At 41.9% G+C, this 22122-nt stretch overlaps 3 protein-coding genes across 5 annotated transcripts in view; 1 reads left to right on the top strand and 2 right to left on the bottom strand.

Moving 5' to 3' along the window:
• kif3b (kinesin family member 3B) overlaps positions 1-3738 on the bottom strand; it is a 9662-nt gene extending 5924 nt beyond the window's left edge. The window contains exons 1-2 of one of the 3 annotated variants that reach the window (XM_028016758.1): positions 3596-3738; positions 86-1577 (exon numbers count right to left, since the gene is read on the bottom strand). In XM_028016758.1, coding sequence (XP_027872559.1) covers positions 86-1480 — 1395 coding nt within the window. In that variant the 5' untranslated portion in view covers positions 1481-1577; positions 3596-3738. Of the gene's footprint in view, positions 1-85; positions 1578-2489; positions 2810-3291; positions 3409-3595 lie in introns of those variants that run through there. The other 2 variants (XM_028016764.1, XM_028016771.1) reach the window with 2 other exon arrangements.
• LOC114144218 (kelch-like protein 7) lies at positions 3478-22122 on the top strand. Its single transcript, XM_028016801.1, has 4 exons — positions 3478-3597; positions 5799-5892; positions 6176-6300; positions 21271-22122. The coding sequence occupies exons 1-4, from the start codon at positions 3561-3563 to the stop codon at positions 21285-21287; spliced, it is 273 nt and encodes a 90-aa protein (XP_027872602.1). The 5' UTR covers positions 3478-3560; the 3' UTR covers positions 21288-22122.
• Positions 7228-12615, bottom strand: pofut1 (protein O-fucosyltransferase 1). Its single transcript, XM_028016786.1, has 7 exons — positions 12436-12615; positions 12077-12198; positions 10553-10735; positions 9507-9619; positions 9198-9390; positions 8751-8993; positions 7228-7844 (listed from the first exon to the last, which is right to left on the bottom strand). The coding sequence occupies exons 1-7, from the start codon at positions 12572-12574 to the stop codon at positions 7644-7646; spliced, it is 1194 nt and encodes a 397-aa protein (XP_027872587.1). The 5' UTR covers positions 12575-12615; the 3' UTR covers positions 7228-7643.

Genomic DNA, 22122 nt, shown 5'->3' with positions numbered 1-22122 from the left:
TAAAAGAATCAAGTCAGACTAGAAAATACAAAGTGCCGATGAGAACAAAAACCTCTAGATAGAAGGTTTTTTTGTTTTTGCTTACCTTAACTTTAGCTGCAAGCATTTCACCGACTTCTCTTTCTTTCTTCAAGTCTTCCATTTTCCTCTCCTTTTCCCTAAGCAGCCGATCCTTCTCCTCGGCCACCAGACTGTGGTCCTCCAGGACGGCCTTCTTCTCCCGCTCCAGCTTCTCCTGCTGCTCCCTCCAGTAGTCGCCGCCTCCTTCTCCTTCGTCGTCGTCCTCTGTCTCTCCGTCCTCCAGGTCTTCTCCGTCGCTTCCTTCCCCTCCCCTCCTCCTCTGCCTCCTCTTTTTCTTCTTCCCCACGCGTTTCTCCAGCTGCTCCTTCAGCCGGGCGATCTCCTCCTGGAACTCCCTGAGCAGGGCGTCCTTGGGGTCCTCGTTGACGTGCGGCTTATTCTTGATGTTCTTGGCCCGGTTGGCGTAGCGCAGCGTGGTCAGGGTCTCTTCGACGTTGTAGGACGCCGGGCCGATGTTGGCGACCATCACAGTGCGGGCGTTTCCCCCCAGGGAGTCCTGCAGCAGGCGGGTGAGTTTGGAATCTCGGTAGGGGATGTGGCTGCTCCTGCCGTCCACCAGAGCCGATATGACGTTTCCCAGGGCGGAAAGCGAAAGGTTTATCTTAGTGGCTTCTTTCAGTCTCTCGCCTTGAGCGCCGGTCTTTGTCTGCCTTTCGCTTCCAGCCAAATCCACCAGGTTCAGCTTACCCACCCTGATGTGGTTCTCTCCATCCACGCCCAACTCGCTGCACTCCACCGTGATGACAAAGATCGCATGAGAGCGCGAGCTGTGCTCGTTCATGTTCGTGGAACCAACCGAACGGTTCTGGTTGCCCACGTTCATCACGTGTTCGATCTCCCGCGCGCTCTTGGTGACAAACGACGAAAGGTCCTTCACGTACACACCCGTGTCGGGCCGCTCCCGGAGCTCCAGGCGGTGGGATTGGTCTTTGGAGAGGAGGTCCCGGATCTCCTCTTGGTAAATTTCCAGATATGACGCTCTCACGAGGTACTGCTGGTTCTGGGAGCGTGAAATGTGCGTGAATATGTGCTCAAAGGAGTTGGGGATCACTCCTCTCCTCTCCGGATCATTTCTCACTCCCTCCATTGTGTACGTCTTTCCCGTCCCCGTTTGGCCGTAAGCAAAAATGGTCCCATTGAAGCCAAGGAGAACAGAATCGACCAGAGGCCGGAAGGTTTCGTCATACAGATCTATTTGTTTCGAGTTACAGTCGTAAACTGAATCAAAAGTAAAGACTTTGGGGAGTTCGCTGGCTTCACGCGGGTTCCTGACCATAATCTGACCCAGTTTGACATCAACGGAAACCATTTGTTCAAATTTAGAGGCCTTCTCTTTGTCATTCATGGGACGACAGCGGACCACCACCTTGACGGACTCGGAGCTCTTGATCTTGGACATGTTGGGAAGCTCTGCCCGTCCTCACCTCTTGGCACCTCGTGTCCTCTTCGCAGCTTCAGAAAGGCTTCACTGGCAAAGACGGCGGCATCTAAAGAAGCTGGGGCAGAAACAGGGAGTCACTCATCTCAGCAACATTCTCCGTTTTCGTAAGGATTTCTTAGAACTTTGGTTGTTTTCTCCTCATTTTCAGTATAGCACAGTGCCTGACCATTTTTAGAGGAAGCATGTGCTGTTTTTACTAATATTTAAGAAGTCAATGTGTGTAAGCCTCTTTCCTGGCCTTAAACAAAGGGCTACAAAAGTCATTTTGTAGGCTGCAGCTATCCTGAATTAGCCACACATAGAGAAGATATAGAACAGCATCATTTTAGAATTTGGTGCATGAATAAATGTCTGTGACACCCACAAAAAAGTTCCAAGCCCCTAAGCACCACAAAAATAACAAAGGTTGACCTCACTTTTGGCAAAAAAAAAAGTCCATCTTAACGATTCCCAAGATAAAATATTCTGACGACTAACGAGTCCCAGGTAGAACTTCTTTTAAAAGCCATAATATTTGGCGCACCAATAAATCGGCACAATTTCCTTCATTTTGTGAGATCGGTGATTGACTGATGGTTATATGTGAAGCCGATTTTTTCCACTGATCTTATCTGCCTCTGAAAAGATCTAAAACTAACAACTTTGACTGACAGACCCGACCACTGGGTCATGTCTGCACATTCGCAGTTAACAATAGTCACCCCACCGTTGCCAATTCACCAAGATCTCAGCCAAAATTGGAATCGGCAGGTCAGGTGTTTTAACGATTGGTGATCAATGACCCAATCGGTGCACCGCTACTTGGATTAAAACTAATTCAGCACGTCATAAGAGAAGATCATGCCTACAATTAAACATAGTGGTAGTAGTTGGAGAGCCTGGGGCTGCTTTGCTGGTTCAGGACTATAAATTATGGGACCAGAAATTCTGCTCTGTACCAGTAATAGCTGAAGCAGAATGTACATACCCAGTAAGATAAAGCACACTTGAGTTATGCATTAGGACATTGATGATCACAGATCAAGACATTGATCCATTTCCTGATCCATTGTCTTGATTCAACCATGTGGCTGAATCAAGGAAATTGTGCAAGAAAGAGAGGCCCAAACTTTACAGCGGTTAATTCCTTTGTATTCTGCTGGATTCCAAACTATTACCCATATCAAGGATCATGCTGCGTGTCACTCTGTTTTACATGTCACAGAACTTGAGGAAACAAAACGAAATGGAATCAAAGGTTTGGACCTGAATGAAAAAAGGAAATCAGTATCAGGAGAGGCCTGATCAGTGCATTTCTATGATCAATTGTCTGACAGGCTGCTTATAACAATGTAGATAAGCACATTGTATTGTATACAACTGTATTGTGTGGACTCGGTTCATCCCTCGAGTTTCACATCCTATGCATGCCTGAATGATTCATAGGGAAAAACTGAGTTACTTAACAACGAAAGAAACATTCCTCTGAAAATGTCAGCTACTGATGTCAGAGGCTGATATGAAAGAACCTTCAAAATGCCAGGGAATAAACCGATAAAGACAAACAAAAATATTTTAGCATTTTCCAATAAACATGTTAAGAATGGATAACAAGGCTACGTCTAAGAAGAGTTTTGCAAACTGATTAGTAAAACCACAGCATCCACTAGAATAACAGGGTTTGAACTAAGCTATTCATACATTTACTGCCTAGGCAGTAAGTAATACTAGCGGTTAATGCCGTCCGAAGCCACAACCCTAAATTAGCTAACTGAATTAAGTGAACTAACCGAAGCAGCGATGAATGACAGCCACTGAGATTAGTTTGTTAGTCAGCCTCTTCTCACAAAACAGTTATTACACGTAAAATTAACGTCAGAAACAAGCGGTCGGTGTAGCAGCTCAGCTAACGCTAGCTTAGGTGAGATACAACCCGGGGAGAGGGAGCGCAACACCGGCCTAGCAACGCCAAACACACCGAGAGTAACCCCGGCTACCAGGATGATAGCATTGCCCGGCTAACACTCTGAAAGACGGACAGCTGGGACCAAAAACGAACATGAAACCCACGGACTGTCGGGGTTTGGAACTTACCGGTGAGTAATGTTGTTCAGTCCAGAAGTTACATTGCAATCAAGTGAGACCTGCAAGAGAAAATTCCCTCTGAAGCCTGGATAAATCAACCGCAAACGGCTGCGCGTCTATTCGGGTGTTTACGGTAAATCGAACTACAAGCGTCTCCGCTACAAAAGGGGCGTCAACATCCGGTGCTTTTTTTTTTTTTTTTTTTTTTTGACACACACCTGGATCATCAGGTAAGGTCCAACAAACAGTTTGACCATTTCTATCGGAAGAAACTATGGCTCCCACAGCGGCAATTATGTAATATAATTGTCCAATATAAAAAGGAAATTCGCTTAGCATCTTGACTAACAGAAACCAACCTTTTTATAAATTTACATCCATGGAGAACATACTTTCATGTTTTAAAAACATCTGCAATTTTCACCTTTAATTTAATCCATATTTTACAGAAATCAAACAAGAAATTGTGGCGCATAACAATCTCTGATAGACTCCTTAACCTGCACCTAAATGGAGTATATCAGTGTTTGTCAACATGTTGGTGTGAACCCACATCCTGCTGGCAATGTCAACATGCTAGTCTTAACTACATGCTAGCTATAGCCCTCATGCTAACATTAGGCTTGTACTTAAAATAAGCCTTTTAGCTCATTTTTCATTTATTAGCTGTGTTTATCCTACTGAATGGAGAAAGTTAGTCAACATGCTCCTGACAGCATGATAGCTAACCATAGCATTTTGGCAAATTTTACCTTATACACTAATGTTTGCTTGCTGAATGGAGTTAGTCTACATTACTCAATATAGTAATTATACTCCACTTGCTCTTGACTACTTTTTATTTCACTTTAGCATTGCCGCTGATTTTCAGCACCAGAACAAAGCTGGGTTCCAACTGACAGGCTCGCTGTGGCAAGTTAATTGCTTCAGAAATGTTCTAATTTCCACTGCTACTGATTTTTAAAATGACATTTATGCAGTTGGCTTCATATAGTGAATAGACTTCACCTTGATGATGGTATATTTTTGATGTTCTATGCTTACCGTGGACAAAACGGATCTGTATTTATCAATAACTGGCATGGCTTAAATTTTGCATTTGTCTGGTCGTTTGTTGCTGGTTTTTAGAGGTCAGAAGATAATGGACCTCGTAGATGGCCTCTAAAACGAAGGCGTCGACCTCCAACAAGGCCGTGAGCGCTTGTCATCATGAGGCTACACTCAACCAGCTGTCTGGCCTAGTCAAAGCCATGGATAAGATGAGAAAATTGGTCAGGATTAACGCATGCATCTGGTGCCGGGATGAAATCAACTTTGTACATGGTTATTTGTCTTCTTCCTGCAGGGTGTGCTGTTACTCTGGTGGTTCAAGGGAGGCACTTTCCTGTCCACCGACTAGTTTTAGTGGCTGGTAGTGAATTCTTTCGCCTTATGTTCACGGGTAAGCGCTGGACATGCGGACTATAGGATGTTTGCAACCTTATGCTTCAAAAATACACAAGATTGCCCAAAGTTTTCACACATATGAACTTGACTAGCTTCCTGTCTAGAGCTGAACCTAACAATTTATTTTATTAGATTTTGTGTTTTCAGCTCTAGTGGCTTTTATTCGTAGAGATACATCTGTGAGAGGCGGAAGACATGAGGCAGAAATGAATGGGTTCGAACTGTAAGGACTGAAGCCGCCGTCCATCAGTCGCGCGTTTTACCCCTACATCACCGCCACGCTTGTCCTATTCTGATGAATCGAATCAAAAAGTGAAGCCAAAGTGAAACGAGAATCTAAAGGCGGCGCAGAAAAACATGTTAGCTGTGGATTAAACAGTTGTATAATGGCTGAAAAAAGGGCACAGATGTGGGATGTGTGGGAGTATCAAATCGAGAAGAATAATAGAAAGCTGGCCACTCTGAGGTGTTAAAAAGATTTTTTTTTTAAAAGAGCTTCCAGTCCAGGCAGGGGCACAGCTGACTCTTAGAATATCACTTACTGTATTCCTCAGTAATACTATAATACTATTGCTTACAGTATTCCTCATTACTGTAGAATACTCAGTACTGAGGAAGTTTCATGTTGTGCTTTTATGTTGTGCCATGCTGGAACTTACAGACTGGAAATGGTCGAAGTAATTGATTTGAGGAGTGACCCTAGGTTTCTGGCAACAGGGTGCACGTGTGTTTTTCTGTCGCGTTTACCTGTCTGCCATCGTTCCAGGGAACGGGATGGAGTCTGCGTCTCCTGCGGTGAATCGACAGGAAGTGGACCCTGAAATAGTCGAGCTGCTGATCAACTACATTTACACAGCAAAGTAAATACAAACCAGGCAGACGTATCATTGTGTCACATTTTACTTACTTACTTATACTTATCTACCAACCCTGAATAGGAGCATCTAGTTTATTTACTTTGGATCAACATTATTAGCTTTTTATTTTTTTGCTCTTTCCTTTGGTTTGTTATTTTGTTTGTATTTCCTTTTAATTCCTGTAAAGCACTCTGCATTGCCTTGTTGCTGAAAATGTGCAAAACAATAAAATGACCTTTTACCTTTAAATTCTATGAATGAGTTTTAAATTTCTCTCTCGATTTAGAATCGAGCTAAACAACAGAAACGTCCAGTCGGTACTGCACGCAGCCAGTCAGCATCTGATTGAGCCCGTGAAAGTGATGGGCGAGAAGTTTCTGCGAGAAAGGATTGGCATTGCAAACTGCTTCGGTAAGAACACGGCACGCGAATGCAGGCCTGCTGCTCTGAGAGGGGGTCAATTAGAGGTGTGTTCCTGCAGGCGCCTGGGCCTTTAGCACACTCTTTCAATTGCGAGGGACTGAAGGCGAAAGCTAAAGTGGTTCTCGTCAGGCAAAGTTGCATAATGAGGACTTATCTCTATGACATACCGTCCACATTCAAAGGTTCGTCAGCTTCCCCCATATTAAAGAGTGATAAGTGAGCTACAGTATATAATATTGGTAGAATTATTGTTCAAATTTCTAATTCTGAATGAGATTAACTACAGATAAGCTTCACCATTTAATTTTTATTTGTTTTAGCCTTTATTTCAAGAGGAAAAGTACACTGCAATGGATATTTGCTTTTAAAGTGATTAAGTCTTGATCACTGATTTGGTCAATGGCTGTAGCTTCAACATGCTGGTGATCAGCTAGTATGTTTTTGTTGGGACTGTGGGGTAATGCTGGGCAGTTTGACCTTTTTTTTTTTAAACCTTTAATATCTTAGCATGCACAAATATTTGACCTTTTTTGTTTTTGAAGAATACAGGAATGGGGCTTTCTTCATGCAGGTTTTAACTGTCGGCTTAGCTTTGGCTCGCTTCCATTATTTTAACACTGCCTATGTACAAATGGATGTAGAACAGATTTTCCTAGTGCTGACGCTACATAAGACATGATGGCCATTAACTTTCAGCAACTAAAACCTTATGTCAGCTGATGGAATCTACTTATTAAATCGAATATGGCGGTCTCTTTGAAAAACATGCGACTTGGAGAATGTTTTTTCTTTAGATAACCGAGTTGGGGGAAAATTGAGACACTTGTTTGAAACGTTGGCAAAATCTTCTTGCTTTCGTCTCAGGAAATCAGCTGATGAAACTGCACTTTGAGCTTTAAATGAATGTGAAAAACATTCTTCAAATACTGATTTATTGATTAAAAAAATGTTCATTACAAATCCTTTTCATAATGGTGTGAACTCAAAACTTAAATGAGTCTTGAAGGATGCTGTCCTCAGCTTTCCCAAGTAGTGCTTGGTCCTGGTTAATGCTGCTTTTCTCTGCATAAAAGGCAGACGATCATCACCGACAGAGGTTCACCAAGCCTCTGAGATGTGTTAAAAATAAATGAGCAGCAGCACATAGATGGTGAAAAAGTTCAGTGGGAGCTGGAAAACATGTCAAAACAGTTCCCATGGTAGCAGCTCTAATTCCCAGCCCTTCCTCCTCATTTCAGCTCAGAGTAAAACCGGACCTGCCTCTCTCTGAGACACTTCATATAAAATATCCTCCTGATCCGTTTTACTATTCCGTTGAACTTGTCCCCAGCTCAGAGTTCTTGTTTCGGTTCTTTCTTTGTGTTGGTCGGCGTCTCGATACCAAAGAAAGAGGAGGGCAGGCCGCTGACGTCTCTTTCTCTTTTCACGAATGCGGAGAAGGAGGAGACGCAGTTCCCGATGAAGTGGTCTGCCTGTCCCAAGATGTACAGGTCAGTTTGGGCCAAGTCTGGCTGCAGGCTCACCACCTTCACCTGCAGAGAACCCCAGGGAGAGCTGCTGTTAAAAGCAGGAGGGACCACAGCTGGGCTGGCGCTGAAAGACAAACGGACTACAGAAAGACTGAATCCTTCCAGGATTTAAGTATAATTTGAGTTTCACTGATTTTTGCGTTGCTACTTTAGAAATACTTGCAATATTTTTTCCTTATCAAATCCCTTCCAAAATCTACAAATAGAAGGAAAAAATAAGCAGATTGGACATTTTTATTCTTTAGAGTAATTAAAAAGCTCAATTTTTGCTTCTTGCCATACTGCTGAACATGATATGAAGTAAGCCTAAATTAGTAGTGTAGAAGTATGACTGCCACCTACTAGTGAGAGTTAGCATCACCCAATCCCAGTCTTTTGACAATTTTGTGGAATATTTACACAAGTATGGATAAATCTGGTTATTTTGCATGAAAAACAGGAGGGACTGGTTCAGCGTTACTGTAGAAGGAGCCATTTTTGCACTGCTTATTGTTATTAACTTTAGAATTAAGCTAATCATGGCAGCAGCAAGTTGCACTAGCTGTGTTAAGTCAGTTCTGATTTCTTCACTTCTTGTTTGAGGGGCTGCATGTCTGAATAAATATTCACTCTGGTTTTGGGTGAATATCCTCTGGATCAATAATCCTCTGGAAGGATTTTTTTCCCCTCTTATTCATTTTTGGCCAGTTTTGATGCAAAACCGTGGAAACGGGATTGCTTTTACAATCGAGAACAGCTTTAGCGCCTCAAAAGCTCAAGTAATTCCTGAACTACAACCCCAAATCAAAGAGGAGTGAGAGAGGAGGATCATGGATGCCCCACCAATCATATCCCGACTTCGTCTCTCTGCTTGGCTTCTGTACCAACAGACAGATATTTAAAGAGGAGCAGAGCTGCTTGACAACCCACCTTGCCCTTAAAGAGCTTCTCGATGTCTCTGCTGTGGGACTCGGAGTCGGTGGCGATGTAGACGGAGCGAGCAGCGGTCTTCCTCACCCAGCGCTGCACGGTCCGGCTGATCTCCTTCAGGTTGGGCAGGCAGGCGCTCATGGGAAGGGGCGGGGCCGTCTGGCGGTTGTAGCCGACGCACTGCGGTGACGCCATGAAGTGAGGCCCCGTGTCGCCGCTCTCCAGCAGCCGGCAGGCATTTTGCTGGAGGAGAAGCAGGAAGAGGCCGGGTTCAGAGCTGGACCTGCTGCGGGTCTGACAGATATTAGGCCTGTGACATATCAGGAAACCATGTGCATATATCTCTATTTTCCTTCATCACATTCTCTCCTCCACTGTTACCAATATGTATGAACTGTGAGCCTGATCTACAGAACCTGATCTACAGAACCTCTCCCATCATCTGACCCAGTCGATGCCGATCCTCAGGTGGATGCCCACATACGGTCTGACCAGCAGGGCGGCAATGTGCTCCTCTCCCTCCTTCACCATGTTTTCTGACCACACCACATAGCGCTGCAGACCCACATGCTCCTCCACCACTGGGAACTGGGCCGGAGCGCCGGGCAGCGCCAGGACCGGGTGCTCAGAGGCCGGGAACCTGTTCCAACACGAGGAAATCAAAATCCATGTAGCTAAAAATAACAATTAGATTGAACCGGAGCGGCTCTAATACACTATCAATGATTTTGTCCTTGTGTACAACAAAGCTCTTACTTCTTGATCCACTGAGGTTGGTGATAAGCGCTGAAGGAAATCCCTCCGAACAGGATGGACTGGTCAAACTCCACGCCCACGTAGTCCCAGAACGGCCCGAAAGGATTCCCGTCCTGGAAACGGAGCAGAAGCGAGAGTCCAGGCTTCACTAGGAAGGCACCCAAATGGACATTTGGGTCGATACCAGTAACCAGGGTTTCCCCTAATGTCATATAAGCCTGATGGGCCACCAGGCTTTACTTGCATTGTTTGTTTATTTGTTAGGGGTTTTTTTATACACTAATAACAATCATAGCAAAGACATGTTAAAGAGTCACTTTGGTGAAACGGTTATAAGCACAAAGGCAACAGAGTGTGTGAACACAGGGAGGCTGAAATCACGTGTATTTTTTATTCACAGGAACTCCGTTAGCACTTCCTCTCTCTACTGTTCTACATGCTAACAACTTCAGCGAATAAAGTGACACGTCATAGATAAAGGATAAAACATTTTTGGACGCTTTAATTAGGATGAAACAGCTGAAGCGGGGAAAAAAAAAGGACTGTATTTTTAGGTGTTTGCCTTTTTCAAGACTTTATAGTTGGTGTTTTAGAATTGCTGGTAATGTAACAAGGTGGAATTAAACACCGGTTGTTCGATATCGGCCCAATTTTATTTATCAGCCCAAGACTGATAGAAAATGACTAACATCGGTCGATGCTGATGCCGACGCAGCAGGAGGCAGAGCCTCGTCACTAGAGCCTTTTCAAACATTCCAGCGTTTTACTGGGACTTTTTGTGACGTACCAACACAAAGCATTGAATGTTGTGGGCTGAAAGGAAAATTATAGATGCTTTTATAAACGTATAATAAAAATGTGTGGTGTGCATATGTGCCCCAATTACTATGATACATCAAAAATAAATGCAGCTCAGCTATAGAAGTCACAAAAGTAGCAAACAGAGTCCTCCTGTTTTGAATTTAATCTCTGTATAAATGTAGCTGTTCTGTGATGGATTTACAGATCAATCTATTAGCTGGGATTCAGCATCCGTGACCTCTGACCTTCATAGGGCAGGTCTTCTTGTCTACGCTCCGCTGTGCTGCGGTCTCAAAGCAGTAGGCCTTCCTCTGGCCTGGGGGCCAGTGTCTGGGAGCGAGCACCTCCATGAAGTCCTCCAAGCTGACCACACGGTGGTAGGCAGACAGCGCCCCCAGCTGGAAGAACTCCTGGTACGGAACATGAACCTGAAGAAGAGGGAAAAGGAGCATTACGCCACTGTTAGTCTTTTAGTTTAGCTGCATGAGGCGGCACGATGGCATGACTTTGGTCCCATCAGAGATTTCAGAGAAATGAAGGCGCCGAGGCGCAAATTCAAACTGGAAGACTCTTCAGCCACGCCTGCATCGTCCAAACGTTCATCCGCCGCAGCCCATCAGCATCAGCCCATGCCCCATCACAGCCAATCGCCGACCAATCTTCCGTTTATAAAGATCTTCATCCATGACGCCATTTGTTTTCCAGCCGTGCTCTCTCAGCTCCTTCACCACCTCTATGCTTCGGGCTCCTTCAGGCTTCCACCCTTTCTCCGAACGCCACCACCAGTGTGGTGCCGGGGGGTTTGAGCGCCAAAGAACTTTAATTAATTTATGTCAGAAAAACCTTTTCAATCGCTTTTTTTTTCTCCATGTGTTTCTCTCCAGGTTGAAATTGGTTTTCATTTGATAACATAAAAATTTTTTTTTTTTTAAAGCATAAATCGACCGTATAAAAATGTTATCTTTGGGAAAACGTTAATGTTTCACCCCTGAGGCGTCACTCTGAACTGGGCTTCCGTGGTTCAGAGTGACGTCAGCCCACCCAGGGCCGACGATCTCGCTTCACAGCTGGGTTTTATTTGGACTTAGAATTCAGGTTGACTCCCAGAAGTGATGACTGAAACAAAAGAAACTTTTTCAAAACATTTTGTGTCATTTTTAAAAATTTTTTATAAAAGTGGAGAAAAACAGATTAAAATCGGATTTGGTATGAAAAGAAAAAAAATGCCGATTTTATTTTAGAGCCATATCGCCCAGACTTGCAAAAGGAATCGTAATTGAACCTAAAAATATATTTTTAAAAATAGTTGACTGGATTAGATTAAAGTTGGACTAAAGCTATTATCACTTGAGCTCACTGCTAAAGCTACGTGACCAGGACATGCGAGACTTTGCATAAACATGTAGCTCATGGATCGAAAGGGTTTTTGAGAATGAAATTAAAGGAGAAATGAAAACAAGTTGCATTTGCTGATAGCATGACTGAGGATTTCATTTGGTCTGTAGTTTAAGATGGCAAACGTATGACACTAGTTTAAGAGTTAAGAGTTGTCTCTTAAATTAGACCCCAAATGTTCTTTATTTTTGTGTGTAAGAACCATTTTATTAAGGCAGGTAGTCAAGCTGTAGAAATACAGTGACCTGGATGCAAAAGCTCAGAAGGGAGAAGACCTTTGACCCGCTCCAGAAGCCTTACATGACCTTTGAACAGGAAGTTTGTTCATCCCTAATCCGAGGCATAACCCTCCAGGAGTTCTAAGCTGTACTTACATTGGTGTAAGGCGGGGTGTGGTGGCGGTACACTATCCAGGGAGGGACCGCTAAGGTTCGGTTCAACATCTTAGCGAAGGCCAGAGATCCCAGGAAGTGGTCCGCCTGGTTCCCGAAGCGACCTGAAGGAGAAGAAAAGTAACCCGTCACTCCTCCATCAATGCGGAAAGCTTTTAGCCGAGTCCTGGAAACGCGTCCAGACCGGAGGCATTTAGAAACCATCTGATGAAAACACAACTTCTAGACTCATTAACCAAACTTTTAAATCCCTACGGTTCCATCTTCTGAACTTCTGAATATGAAAAGTTCCCATTTCAGCAGCAGAAAACACAGATATGAAGCTGTGAATAAAGAGTTACCCATGCAGGGACAGTAGAGGACGTAGCCATTTTCATCCCACTTAAGTTCTTCACTAGAACCCAGACAGGCATGGAGGAGAAGAAAAAGAAATCCAAGTTTTCCTCTGAAAACATCGCCTGCTTGGAATCTGACCGCCATTGCGGTTCATTCCGCTAACGCTTCTTCTTCTTCTTCTTTTCTATTATGGCGGATTGCAAGCAACTTTAAGGTGCATACCGCCACCTACTGAACACGAGTGTGTAGCAACATTACTTCACAACTATCAAATTCTATACCATTATGTTGTTTTGATATTTAGACAATCCAGTGTAGAAGATGTACTTGATTGCACCACAAAAGTGCAGCTGCTGGAAAATCCGCCCTGGTCAGAAGGACTTTGACAGAACCAGTGTTGTCATCTTTTATACTCTGTGATGTTTTGGACTAGTTGAATGCTGCAGGCAGCTGGATTTGACTTTTTCTACAGTATCAGTGATGTTTACGCTCAGCTTTATGATGATTTTCTGTTTACAGCTAATTAAAACATGACTTTTAAGATTAGAATGGACCAATTCACATACTACTGTATGTGTCACATTTAAATGAGCAATAAATATTTAATTTAGAAACATTTTACACTCCCTAATTTATGTAAGTAGTTATTTATATATATATATATATATATATATATATATATATATATATACAGAGAGAGAGAGAGAGAATTGCAGATACATTTGCAAAGTTAAGAGATAGAAATTATGAAGGATTACTATCTGAAGCACAGGTTTTCAAAGTGAGTACCACGGCACTAGAGGGCGCTAGGGGGGCTTCAGAAAACTAGCAAGGTGAGGGGAAGGGGGATAAAATACAGAAATTGAATCTAATACATTTTTTAAATCAGAATGTTTTAAGCAGTTTTTATTATCAAATCTATTTTTAATCATTGTGATAAAACACAACTTAAAATAATTTATTCAAACGTTCATTTGCATATTTTCATCCTCCTGACTGGCTGCTAGTCGAATTTATCTTCTCCTGAAGTTAGCGTAGAACGGTCTGCCCAAATTAAAAAGACATGAAACAGCATTTATTCTCACCAAATGTAATAATTATTTAATAGAGAATAAAAATGACAAAGAAAATCATTGATGTTTGTCAAATCAGGCATGCATGTAGATATTGAAGACAGAAAGCATTTTAAGTTATTTTCTCTTCCAAGTTGTCTTTGTAGTAGTGATCAATGACCTCGACTCCTTTAAACATGCAACACAAGCAGAAACCTAAAATATGAATGATTAAGACCACCAAGCCTATGTTGACAACTAAAGGTGCTAAAATCTATTCCGTATAAAAGGGCCTGAAAAGTATAAACTTTCTGTTGTTTTCTTTGGCGTCTTCACGTGATTGGTACGACGAGAAAAAAAAGTGCTGAAAAACCATCTCTTCCTACCACAAAGGCTTTTATTGAAAATAACGTCTTTACGAAATTGCAGTGCTTCCATCAAGCACGTTTATTTTCCTTTAATTTTATAGTTAATAGAAATGGAGATTGCGCTGCCTTGTATCCTGTGCATGGATCCTGCATGGTTTTTCATGTTCTCCCTGTGGAAACGTGGGTTCTCTCTGGGTACCTTCACTTCCCTCCACTGTCCAAAAACATGACTGTTGGGTAACTGGTCTCTCGAAATTGTCTTACGGTGTGAAAGTGTGTTGATGGACTGCCGACCTATCCAGCCCAATGACTGCTAGATGCCTGCAAGGATAAGTGGGTATAAGTGATGGATGTTTGAGACTGGATTATGTACGACGAAATGGGACACATAAATGCTACTCAATAAACCTCTGAAGTCTTCTACCCTCATCTTCTGATTTCAGCAAAAGGTTTAATAGTGAGAAAGAGAAGAAGGAAATGCATCTGATTTCGTCAAATCGGATTCCTCGCCAGAATCAGATGGAGTCGATCAGTTGAGCGACAAAGACTTGAGTGGAATGAAGGGCAGTGCTTCCAGAACGCTGTCATTATTTGGTCATCAATAGATCTTCACATGTGTGCTCAACATGGCCAGACTTATGGAGCGGGGTAGGCATGGCAACACATGGCCTTCAGGGGTGCGGCCGCGAAACTTTGATTTCAGACGTGTGGACTCTCTGCCAGCCTGCCGTGTTTGACTTGAACCAACTAATAATTGGTTAAATATGTCAATATCCACTGCTGGGAGGCTGGGCAACACATGCCCCGTGATCTGCATACAATTTGTTGGTTGTAATTTACTCCAAATCAGAGGGGAGAAGAGATTAATAAGATGTCACAAACTTAAAAACCAGGAGGTGAAACAAAGAAGAGTAGCATTTTCCTTTAGAGTCCTACAGACTTTTCCTAATCCCTCTACATCCTCCAGCTCAGCCAGTTCACTGCAACATACTCTCCTTTTGTACTCCATCACATCTTTTTTTTTTTCATTCTTTTTTTCTCTGAAGCCCGACAGCTGGCTGCTCTTTCCTTCTTTTCCTGTGTCGTTGTGTGTGTGTGTGTGTGTCTGCTCCTCCCCCATCGCCTGAACACACACTGTTTTTCATTGTTAGCGATGACAGCAATGATAACAATGCAGAGAACCACAACTCACAGCCCCAGTATGCAAAAGAGAGTCGGAACGAGAGATGCTTTCTTTCAGGCCGGCATGTTTCTTTGTTGTTGTTTTTTTGGATAGAAACAATTCAATTAAAGGCGGAAAATGTTATCCTATAGCCTCCGTTTCTGCTTCTCTTCACTCGCTGCTTGGCGTTCTGACAATTTCATTTCCCTTTTTGACGCTTTAAGTTCCTCATACGCAACACCTCACCTTGTGTGGCAGCAGAGGAAGACGTTTGCAGCTCATTAGGAAATGTGCGCACACACACACAAGTATGTCACTTCTGCTGCCCCTGGTTTTCCGCTGTGTGTGTTAACCTGGTTGCAGTTGGTGCAGGGTAACAGGCCCCTTACAGTGGCCTGTCCCAAGGCAGCCGAAACCTTTCTGTGTGGTGACTGACAAGCTGGCTTTCGGTTAAACTCAACACTGTCATTTCATACTTTCATCAGAAGAAAAAAACAACAACAAAAAAAAACATACTATGTCTGCATCTGACTTTTGGTACACACAGTTTGTTTCTGAAGCTTAAATGACAAGGCAAGAAGAGATGAATTTCTTGAAAATAATCGCAAAAATGCATCCAAACACCAAATTTTAAGGATTTGTTTAAAGATATTTTGCGGATTGAAGAGAAGACCAACTGAAGTGATTTTTACAAATCAAACCAGAGGGGTCCAAAGTGTGGCTCGGGGTCCACTTGTGGTTCTTGGATTGATTTTTGTGGCCTCCAACTGCAGTTCAAGATTGACACAAATTTGCAGCACAGGTGCAAATGAGCAAATTATTACTGGCTTTCTTAAAATGAAACCATAATGTACGACACCAGGTATTCCTATTTTTACAGTGAAACCTTTATAAGAAGTATAGCTCATCTATGCAGAGACTTAAACTAGAAAGCCGACTTTGCTACAGTCAAAGCAGTTTGTGTCTAATTTACTAAACTTGGCTAAATATAGCAAGCTTTTTTGAAAGAAAGTGACCCAAACACTATTCGTATAACTGAAAACAAATTTGCTCCATTGAGCCCATAAGAAATTGAAAACAAGATGCCTCACTTTTAAAACAACATGCAAAATAATTTTTAAGTTTTGACTCTACGATGAATAACGTCCCTTACCTACAAACAAACAAAAAACAGATTACTGCATTTGCTTGATTTTATATATACAGTACAGACCAAAAGTTTGGACACACTTTCGAAGGTGTGTCCAAACTTTTGGTCTGTACTGTATATATATAAAACCGATTACTGTATTTGCTTGATTTTATTTATATATTTATATTTTATTTATATATATATATATATATAATTATTTTTTTTATTTATTATTATTTTCTTTTTCTTTTGACAACAATTTTGGCACACGTCAAAAAGTTTGGACACCCATGGATTAAACCTTTTTTGTCATAAAAATTGTTCCACACCAAACTTGCACATAGTTAGCTTTGCAGCTAACTAACAATTTGCATGTATTTCAAATTGATAGATTTTGATCAGTGTTTTTAAGTATGTGTCAAATTACATAAAAAGCCACGCAGCTGTCAAAGCTTGGAAATAGATCCAGGAGCAGTAGCTCGTTTCACTGATAAAATTTCGTATTAAAATAAAATTCAAATCTTCCGAAAATGAAACGGCTGTTGTTGTAACAAGATGAATTTTCTATCTCATTAAAACAAGAAACTTTGTCTTTAAAGTGAGAAGTTTTCTTGTTCCAACAAGAAAGCTCTTTGCTGAAACGAGACATTTTCTTTTCTCGTCTCGTTATAAACAAGACACTTCTCGTCTCAGTGAGTTTCGAATTTAACAAGACGCTGTTATTAAAACGGGAAAACCTTGTAATAGCAAGATGCAAGCTTGTTAAAACAAGAAACTTTCTTGCTATAACACATTTTTAAAATCTCGTTTAAAGAACGTTTTCTCGTTCAAACAAGATAATGCTTCTAAATTAATTTATATAATTCAAACCCAAATTCAAATGTTGAAATTGTACCTTGTCGCCAATGTTGGCATTAAATTCAAGCTAATTGATATGATTACTCAATTAATAAGTTACTTTCACAACAAATAATATGTTCTAGCTCAAGTCAAAAACATATCTGTCAGATTCAACAGTTCATAACCTGCACGATATCAGCAAGTATGAAATACATGTAAACCTTCAATCGATCCGTGTTTTAATGGTCCATCAGAACAACAGATGAAGCAGAGAACAATCAAAGATAGACTTTATAGATTCATTGGAGCTAATTTAAATTCCTACCTAACTTTACAGTTTGTTGCTGTTTTCTGCCCTGAAATCTCACCTGATTTCTGCCTCTAACAACCACACCTGTTCAGTATTAAAGGGGCAGAATTATGTATTTTCCAGGCACATGACGCCATATTGTAACACAATCAAGTAATTATATAACCTTCTGTTGTTATAAAACAAAACTGCATCCGTATCAAATATGACATAAGAGAACTTTGACTTTGTAATTTCACAACTTGAAATCGTCTGTCTCTTTTAAAAACTCCTGCTCTTTCTGAAACTCCACGTTCAGGAAGTCATCACAACGCCACTCCTCTATCAACCCTTTGACAACGTTTTTACCATGAGCTCAGCGGATGCGCCGTTCCACTAGATGTTTACTAATTGCTGCTGGCTAGTCTGAAGGAGCTGGGTGGGGGAGTTGAGGAGGAGGGCTGCTCTGACACGTGGAAACTGCAGCTCTGAGGAGGAGCCTCATCCTGAAAGGCGGGGCTAGGACCAGCCAGGCGTTTTGCACAGCTGAATGGTTGCCATGGGAGATTCAAAAATTTCTCAAACATGCATGAAAGAATCGACGCAACAATGTAGATAAGTTTTTGATGAGGGGTAACATTGTAACATTACGCAAAGTAGGCTTAATACTGCTTAATACTGCCCCTTTAAGAAACATTTTTTAGGAGAACATGCTTGCAAAACATTTTGTTGTTTTTGTGAGATCTCCATGGACTGTTCCTAATGTCCTGCATTAAGAACAGACAGAAACGCGAAAACGTTTCTTCCATTTTTTGACACTTGTCTGAAATATTTAAATTTTAATGTATTTTTTGTAAATATAAACAGAATAACACTGTTATTTTTTAGTCAACTTGCCTTTCTTGGTGTATGTTGGGTTTTATTTCAACCACAGAACCACAAAGTAACAATTATACAAAGTTACCTGAACAAAAGCAGAACTAGTGAATCTAATCCAGGGTTTACAGTCTGTGGCTCTGAAGCTGTAAGTGGCTTTTTTGACCTACCACAATGGAAAAAGGAACCATTTAATATTTTTAAATCCAGATTATAACAAATGCAGATTTTTTAACCATTTTCAATTTTTTCTGCAATATTTGCACTGAATTTCCACAAAGGATGGCGTTACAAATACCAGTAAAATGTTTTAGATCTATTTTCGTTGTCTTTAGGTTGGTATCTGAGCTTAAAAACCCATCCTCTTTTATGTTTATCTTTATTTCGTAATAAAACACAGTGTTTTTTTTTTTTTTGTTTTTTTTTACAAGACCTTTGTTAAATAGCTGTTTGTTTAAAAAGTTGTCTTTTTCAAAAGGTCATGTGACATTTGTGGCTCTAAATGAGTTTTATTTGACCCTTCTGAGGGAACAGTGGCTTGCATACCTTTTGAACTTCTCCATATTTTGTCACATTACAACCACAATCATAAATGCATTTTATTGCAATTACATATGAAAAAGCCACTGTAAATCATCAACGCCATCATCCCAGAATCCTTAATTGTTCCAGTTTCAATCTGTTCAGAAAGAGACCACCAGAGGCTGTTATTTTTAGCCCCACCTCCCCTCATTCCCCCCCCCCAGTGGCGTTACTTCATGACTCTGCTGTTTCACCAGACCGGACTCGGCTCCACCCTTCACCTTATCAACCTGCTGCAGGCTGCTCACATCAGCTGTCTTTAGTGCGATACCCTCACCTCGTCACAGAAAACTCCAGAAAATTCAGCTCAGATAGATCCTCCCCCCCCCCCCCCCTGCATCTACACAGGGTTTATCACAGGCCAGCTGCCTGGTGGTTACATAATGGTCAGAGGAAAGGAGACTTTCAATTCAAGCGTCATCTGAGCAGCCGGTCACATGTCCTGAAACATTTCTGTCTGAGCCTCACTGACATGGTTGGGTGGGGGGTGGGGGGGGGTCTGATCAGTCAGTATCTTATCAACAGACAGTATAAAAACATATAACATAGGTTTTCCACACTAATATCAATCTAATCTACTCACATCAGAGAGGTTTTCCATCTGAAACATTAACTTAAACCTTTCCAAACTGTTTGATCAAATGTTGTAAAAAATCCATTTTATAACTGAATGTGTTCTAAACCATACAGTCATACCGCTGGTACATCCAAACGTCCCCACAGTGGGACAGTAAAGTATGTTTCTGTTCTATTCTCATATAAAGCCGGGTGGTTTAAAACATCCTGTGGCAAATCAGCCACAATTCACAGTTCCTTCTTCCTTATCCCCACCACATCCACAGGGTAAAATTATGTATTAATGCTATTTTATAGCACAATCAAGTAACTACGTTACCTCCAGTTGTTATAAAAATGCTGTATATATCAGACATGACTTAAAAGATATTTCACTTTGTAATTTAACACCTTGAAAATAGAGCTTTGGCTTTTTACAAACTCCTGCTCTTTCTGAAACTCTGCCTTCAGGAAGTCGCCACAACATGGCTCCTCTTTTAACCCTTTAACAACATTTTTACAAGCGTTGTATGAGAAGTAGCTCACACAACGAGCTCAGCAGAAGTGCAGTTCTTCCAGGTGTTTGCTAATTGCTCCTGGCTAGTTTGAAGGAGCTGAGTGGGGGGAGGCCTGCTCTGTGAGACGGAAGCTCACAAGCTTGGAAACTGTTCTAAGGAGCAGCAGCCTAAATCCCACCAGGCTTTTTTTTCCTTTTCTTTTTTTTTTTTTTTTTGCACAGCTGAGTGGTTGCCCATTGGAGATTAAGGGATTTCTCAAACATGATTCAAAGAATCAAGGCAACACTGCCGGTATGTTTTTGTTGAAGGAATAACATTATAAGACAATGTACAGCTCAGAAAGGTTGACATCATGCTGCCTCTTTAAATAAAAACAAAGACAACATTTTCTAGGAACTTTGTGTGAGCTGATTGGTGGACAATTTGCTGAGCGTTTCTGAGGATTACCAAAAAGTCACAATAACCGTGCATTACAACCACGTTATGTGGGACACCATCTCAGCTCACATAAAGGTCAAACCTTGAGACAGATTAGAAAAACGTTACCTCGCTTCGCCTGAAGGAGAAATCTCTGAGGAATGTCTCTGACACCTTGTTAAGTGTACCGCCTTGAAGAATGAAAGCTGTTCGGAACATAACAGAGAGTCCAACCACGTAATTAATGATGTAATGATGAAAATAAGAGTCAGTTTGTAACCTGTTTGGCTCCAGACAGGTCGTCGGTGCAGCAGGACAGAACGATGCTACATCCCTCTTTGTGTCCTGACAGTTTCTCTTCCAATCTGTTTATCACCCGCATCTCTGCTAATGTAAACCGCCCGTCTGCTTTAAACAGAGCCCATAAAAACACACACATGGTTACGTCCACCGCCACAGAAACAGAAAGACGGGACTGCTGAGCATTTTGGTGGCAAGGAAATGCACTCCAGATGTGAACAAACTGCTATTGCTATTGTGCTCTAGATGATTATGTTGTGTTTGAGAATCAGAGTGATGTTTGATGTTGCTGAACCTGAATTAGAGATGAACTGCTGGGACATGGTGGAGCTGCTCCACGCCTGATGCTTCGTTTAGTTTCATTTTGTCTCCTCATCAGAGCCTCTGAACAGAGTGGCTTCCCATTTGTCACAGTGGCTCCAATCAGGCCTGATGAGGCGTGTGGGAGATGAAATATGCAGAAACATGGCTGCCGCTCCTGCGTTTGGGCATCAGAGAACTTTTCCGGGAAGGTTTGGGGACACGAGAGAGATGAAGAACGGAAGTGGGGATGTGGCATTGGGCTATGTAGTTAAGAATCACTCAGACCACCGAGCTGCAACTGGAACACCAACCAGCCGCGCCGCCATCCACATAAACAACGGGCTCATGAAAGAGAGCCCCGTCTCAGTGCTGGGAAATGGTTTCATGTCATCCATCTTTAAGCCATCAGTTCCTCTCTTCTCCGTTTATGTTCACCTTCTGTTTAGGGCTGTGGCATCGCTAGAGCTGCAAGGAGAGCAAGACTAAAGACGGCTAGAGAGACTAGGGAGACGACTGGAGGTAAGGAAACACCAGTTGAACACACAACCCAACCTTATTTCTTACCTTCCTTCTGATTACCTCTCTCTCACACTTCCTTCTCTTTTTCTTTCCTTCCTTCCTTTTTTTCTTTTTCGACATTTCTTCTCACCTTCCTTCCTTTGTAGAAGCACCTTCGGATTCAGTTTCAGCGTTCATAGCGCCCTCTTCAGGTGAGCCCCCAGAGTTTGCTGCCAGATGATGTAGTTCTGGACTCTGGTGTGGCCATCATTACGTTTTCACCACTCTGTTCACTCAGAGTGTTTGACAACAACCAGTTAGGAGATGGCTGAACCCAGGGGAACTTCTGTCAGCAGGGTCGGGCACAGACAGACACTAGGTGGTGCTAGAGCACCTGCCCCCTTTTCCTCCAGACAAAAATGTGCCCTTCTGAAATTATTATTATTATTATTATTATTATTATTATTATTAATATATCTAACAAACATGAGCACCTGTTCCCCAAAATGTCTCACAGTCAGGAAAACACCAACGCTGCTCTCTGACATCAATCCAGTCCGATGTGTCCATGAAAAATGCCAAATTAGGATTCATTACAACAGACGAGGAAGACACATAAAAAAAAATCAATTAGTTATTACATTTTTTTTTTCCAATCAAACTGATCATTATTCTCATACAGGACCCATCAGGATTTACAACCAGTGTTCCAGATTTCTGCACTGGAAACAGCACAGACCTTCTGTTTAAACTACTTGATTTTAACCCTGTTAGCTAATTGAGATGGAAATGACACAACT

The sequence above is a fragment of the Xiphophorus couchianus genome, chromosome 1 (genome assembly GCF_001444195.1).
Source record: "Xiphophorus couchianus chromosome 1, X_couchianus-1.0, whole genome shotgun sequence".
NCBI classification, from domain to species: domain Eukaryota; kingdom Metazoa; phylum Chordata; class Actinopteri; order Cyprinodontiformes; family Poeciliidae; genus Xiphophorus; species Xiphophorus couchianus.
Note: the sequence above shows the minus strand (reverse complement) of the source record. Positions and strands in the feature narration are given on the sequence as shown.

What these genes read in the sequence shown, in the direction of transcription:
- pofut1 (XM_028016786.1), bottom strand. Translation starts at nt 12,574, where the DNA reads ATGGCGGTCAGATTCCAAGCAGGCGATGTTTTCAGAGGAAAACTTGGA. An exon ending in TGAGGATCGGCATCGACTGG is followed by an intron (nt 8,994 to 9,197) that starts GTCAGATGATGG and finishes CTTCTCCTCCAG; the next exon opens with CAAAATGCCTGCCGGCTGCT. An exon ending in AGAAGCTCTTTAAGGGCAAG is followed by an intron (nt 7,845 to 8,750) that starts GTGGGTTGTCAA and finishes GGTTCTCTGCAG; the next exon opens with GTGAAGGTGGTGAGCCTGCA.
- LOC114144218 (XM_028016801.1), top strand. Translation starts at nt 3,561, where the DNA reads ATGAAACCCACGGACTGTCGGGGTTTGGAACTTACCG. An exon ending in TCGGGGTTTGGAACTTACCG is followed by an intron (nt 3,598 to 5,798) that starts GTGAGTAATGTT and finishes CCATCGTTCCAG; the next exon opens with GGAACGGGATGGAGTCTGCG. An exon ending in AACTACATTTACACAGCAAA is followed by an intron (nt 5,893 to 6,175) that starts GTAAATACAAAC and finishes CTCTCGATTTAG; the next exon opens with AATCGAGCTAAACAACAGAA.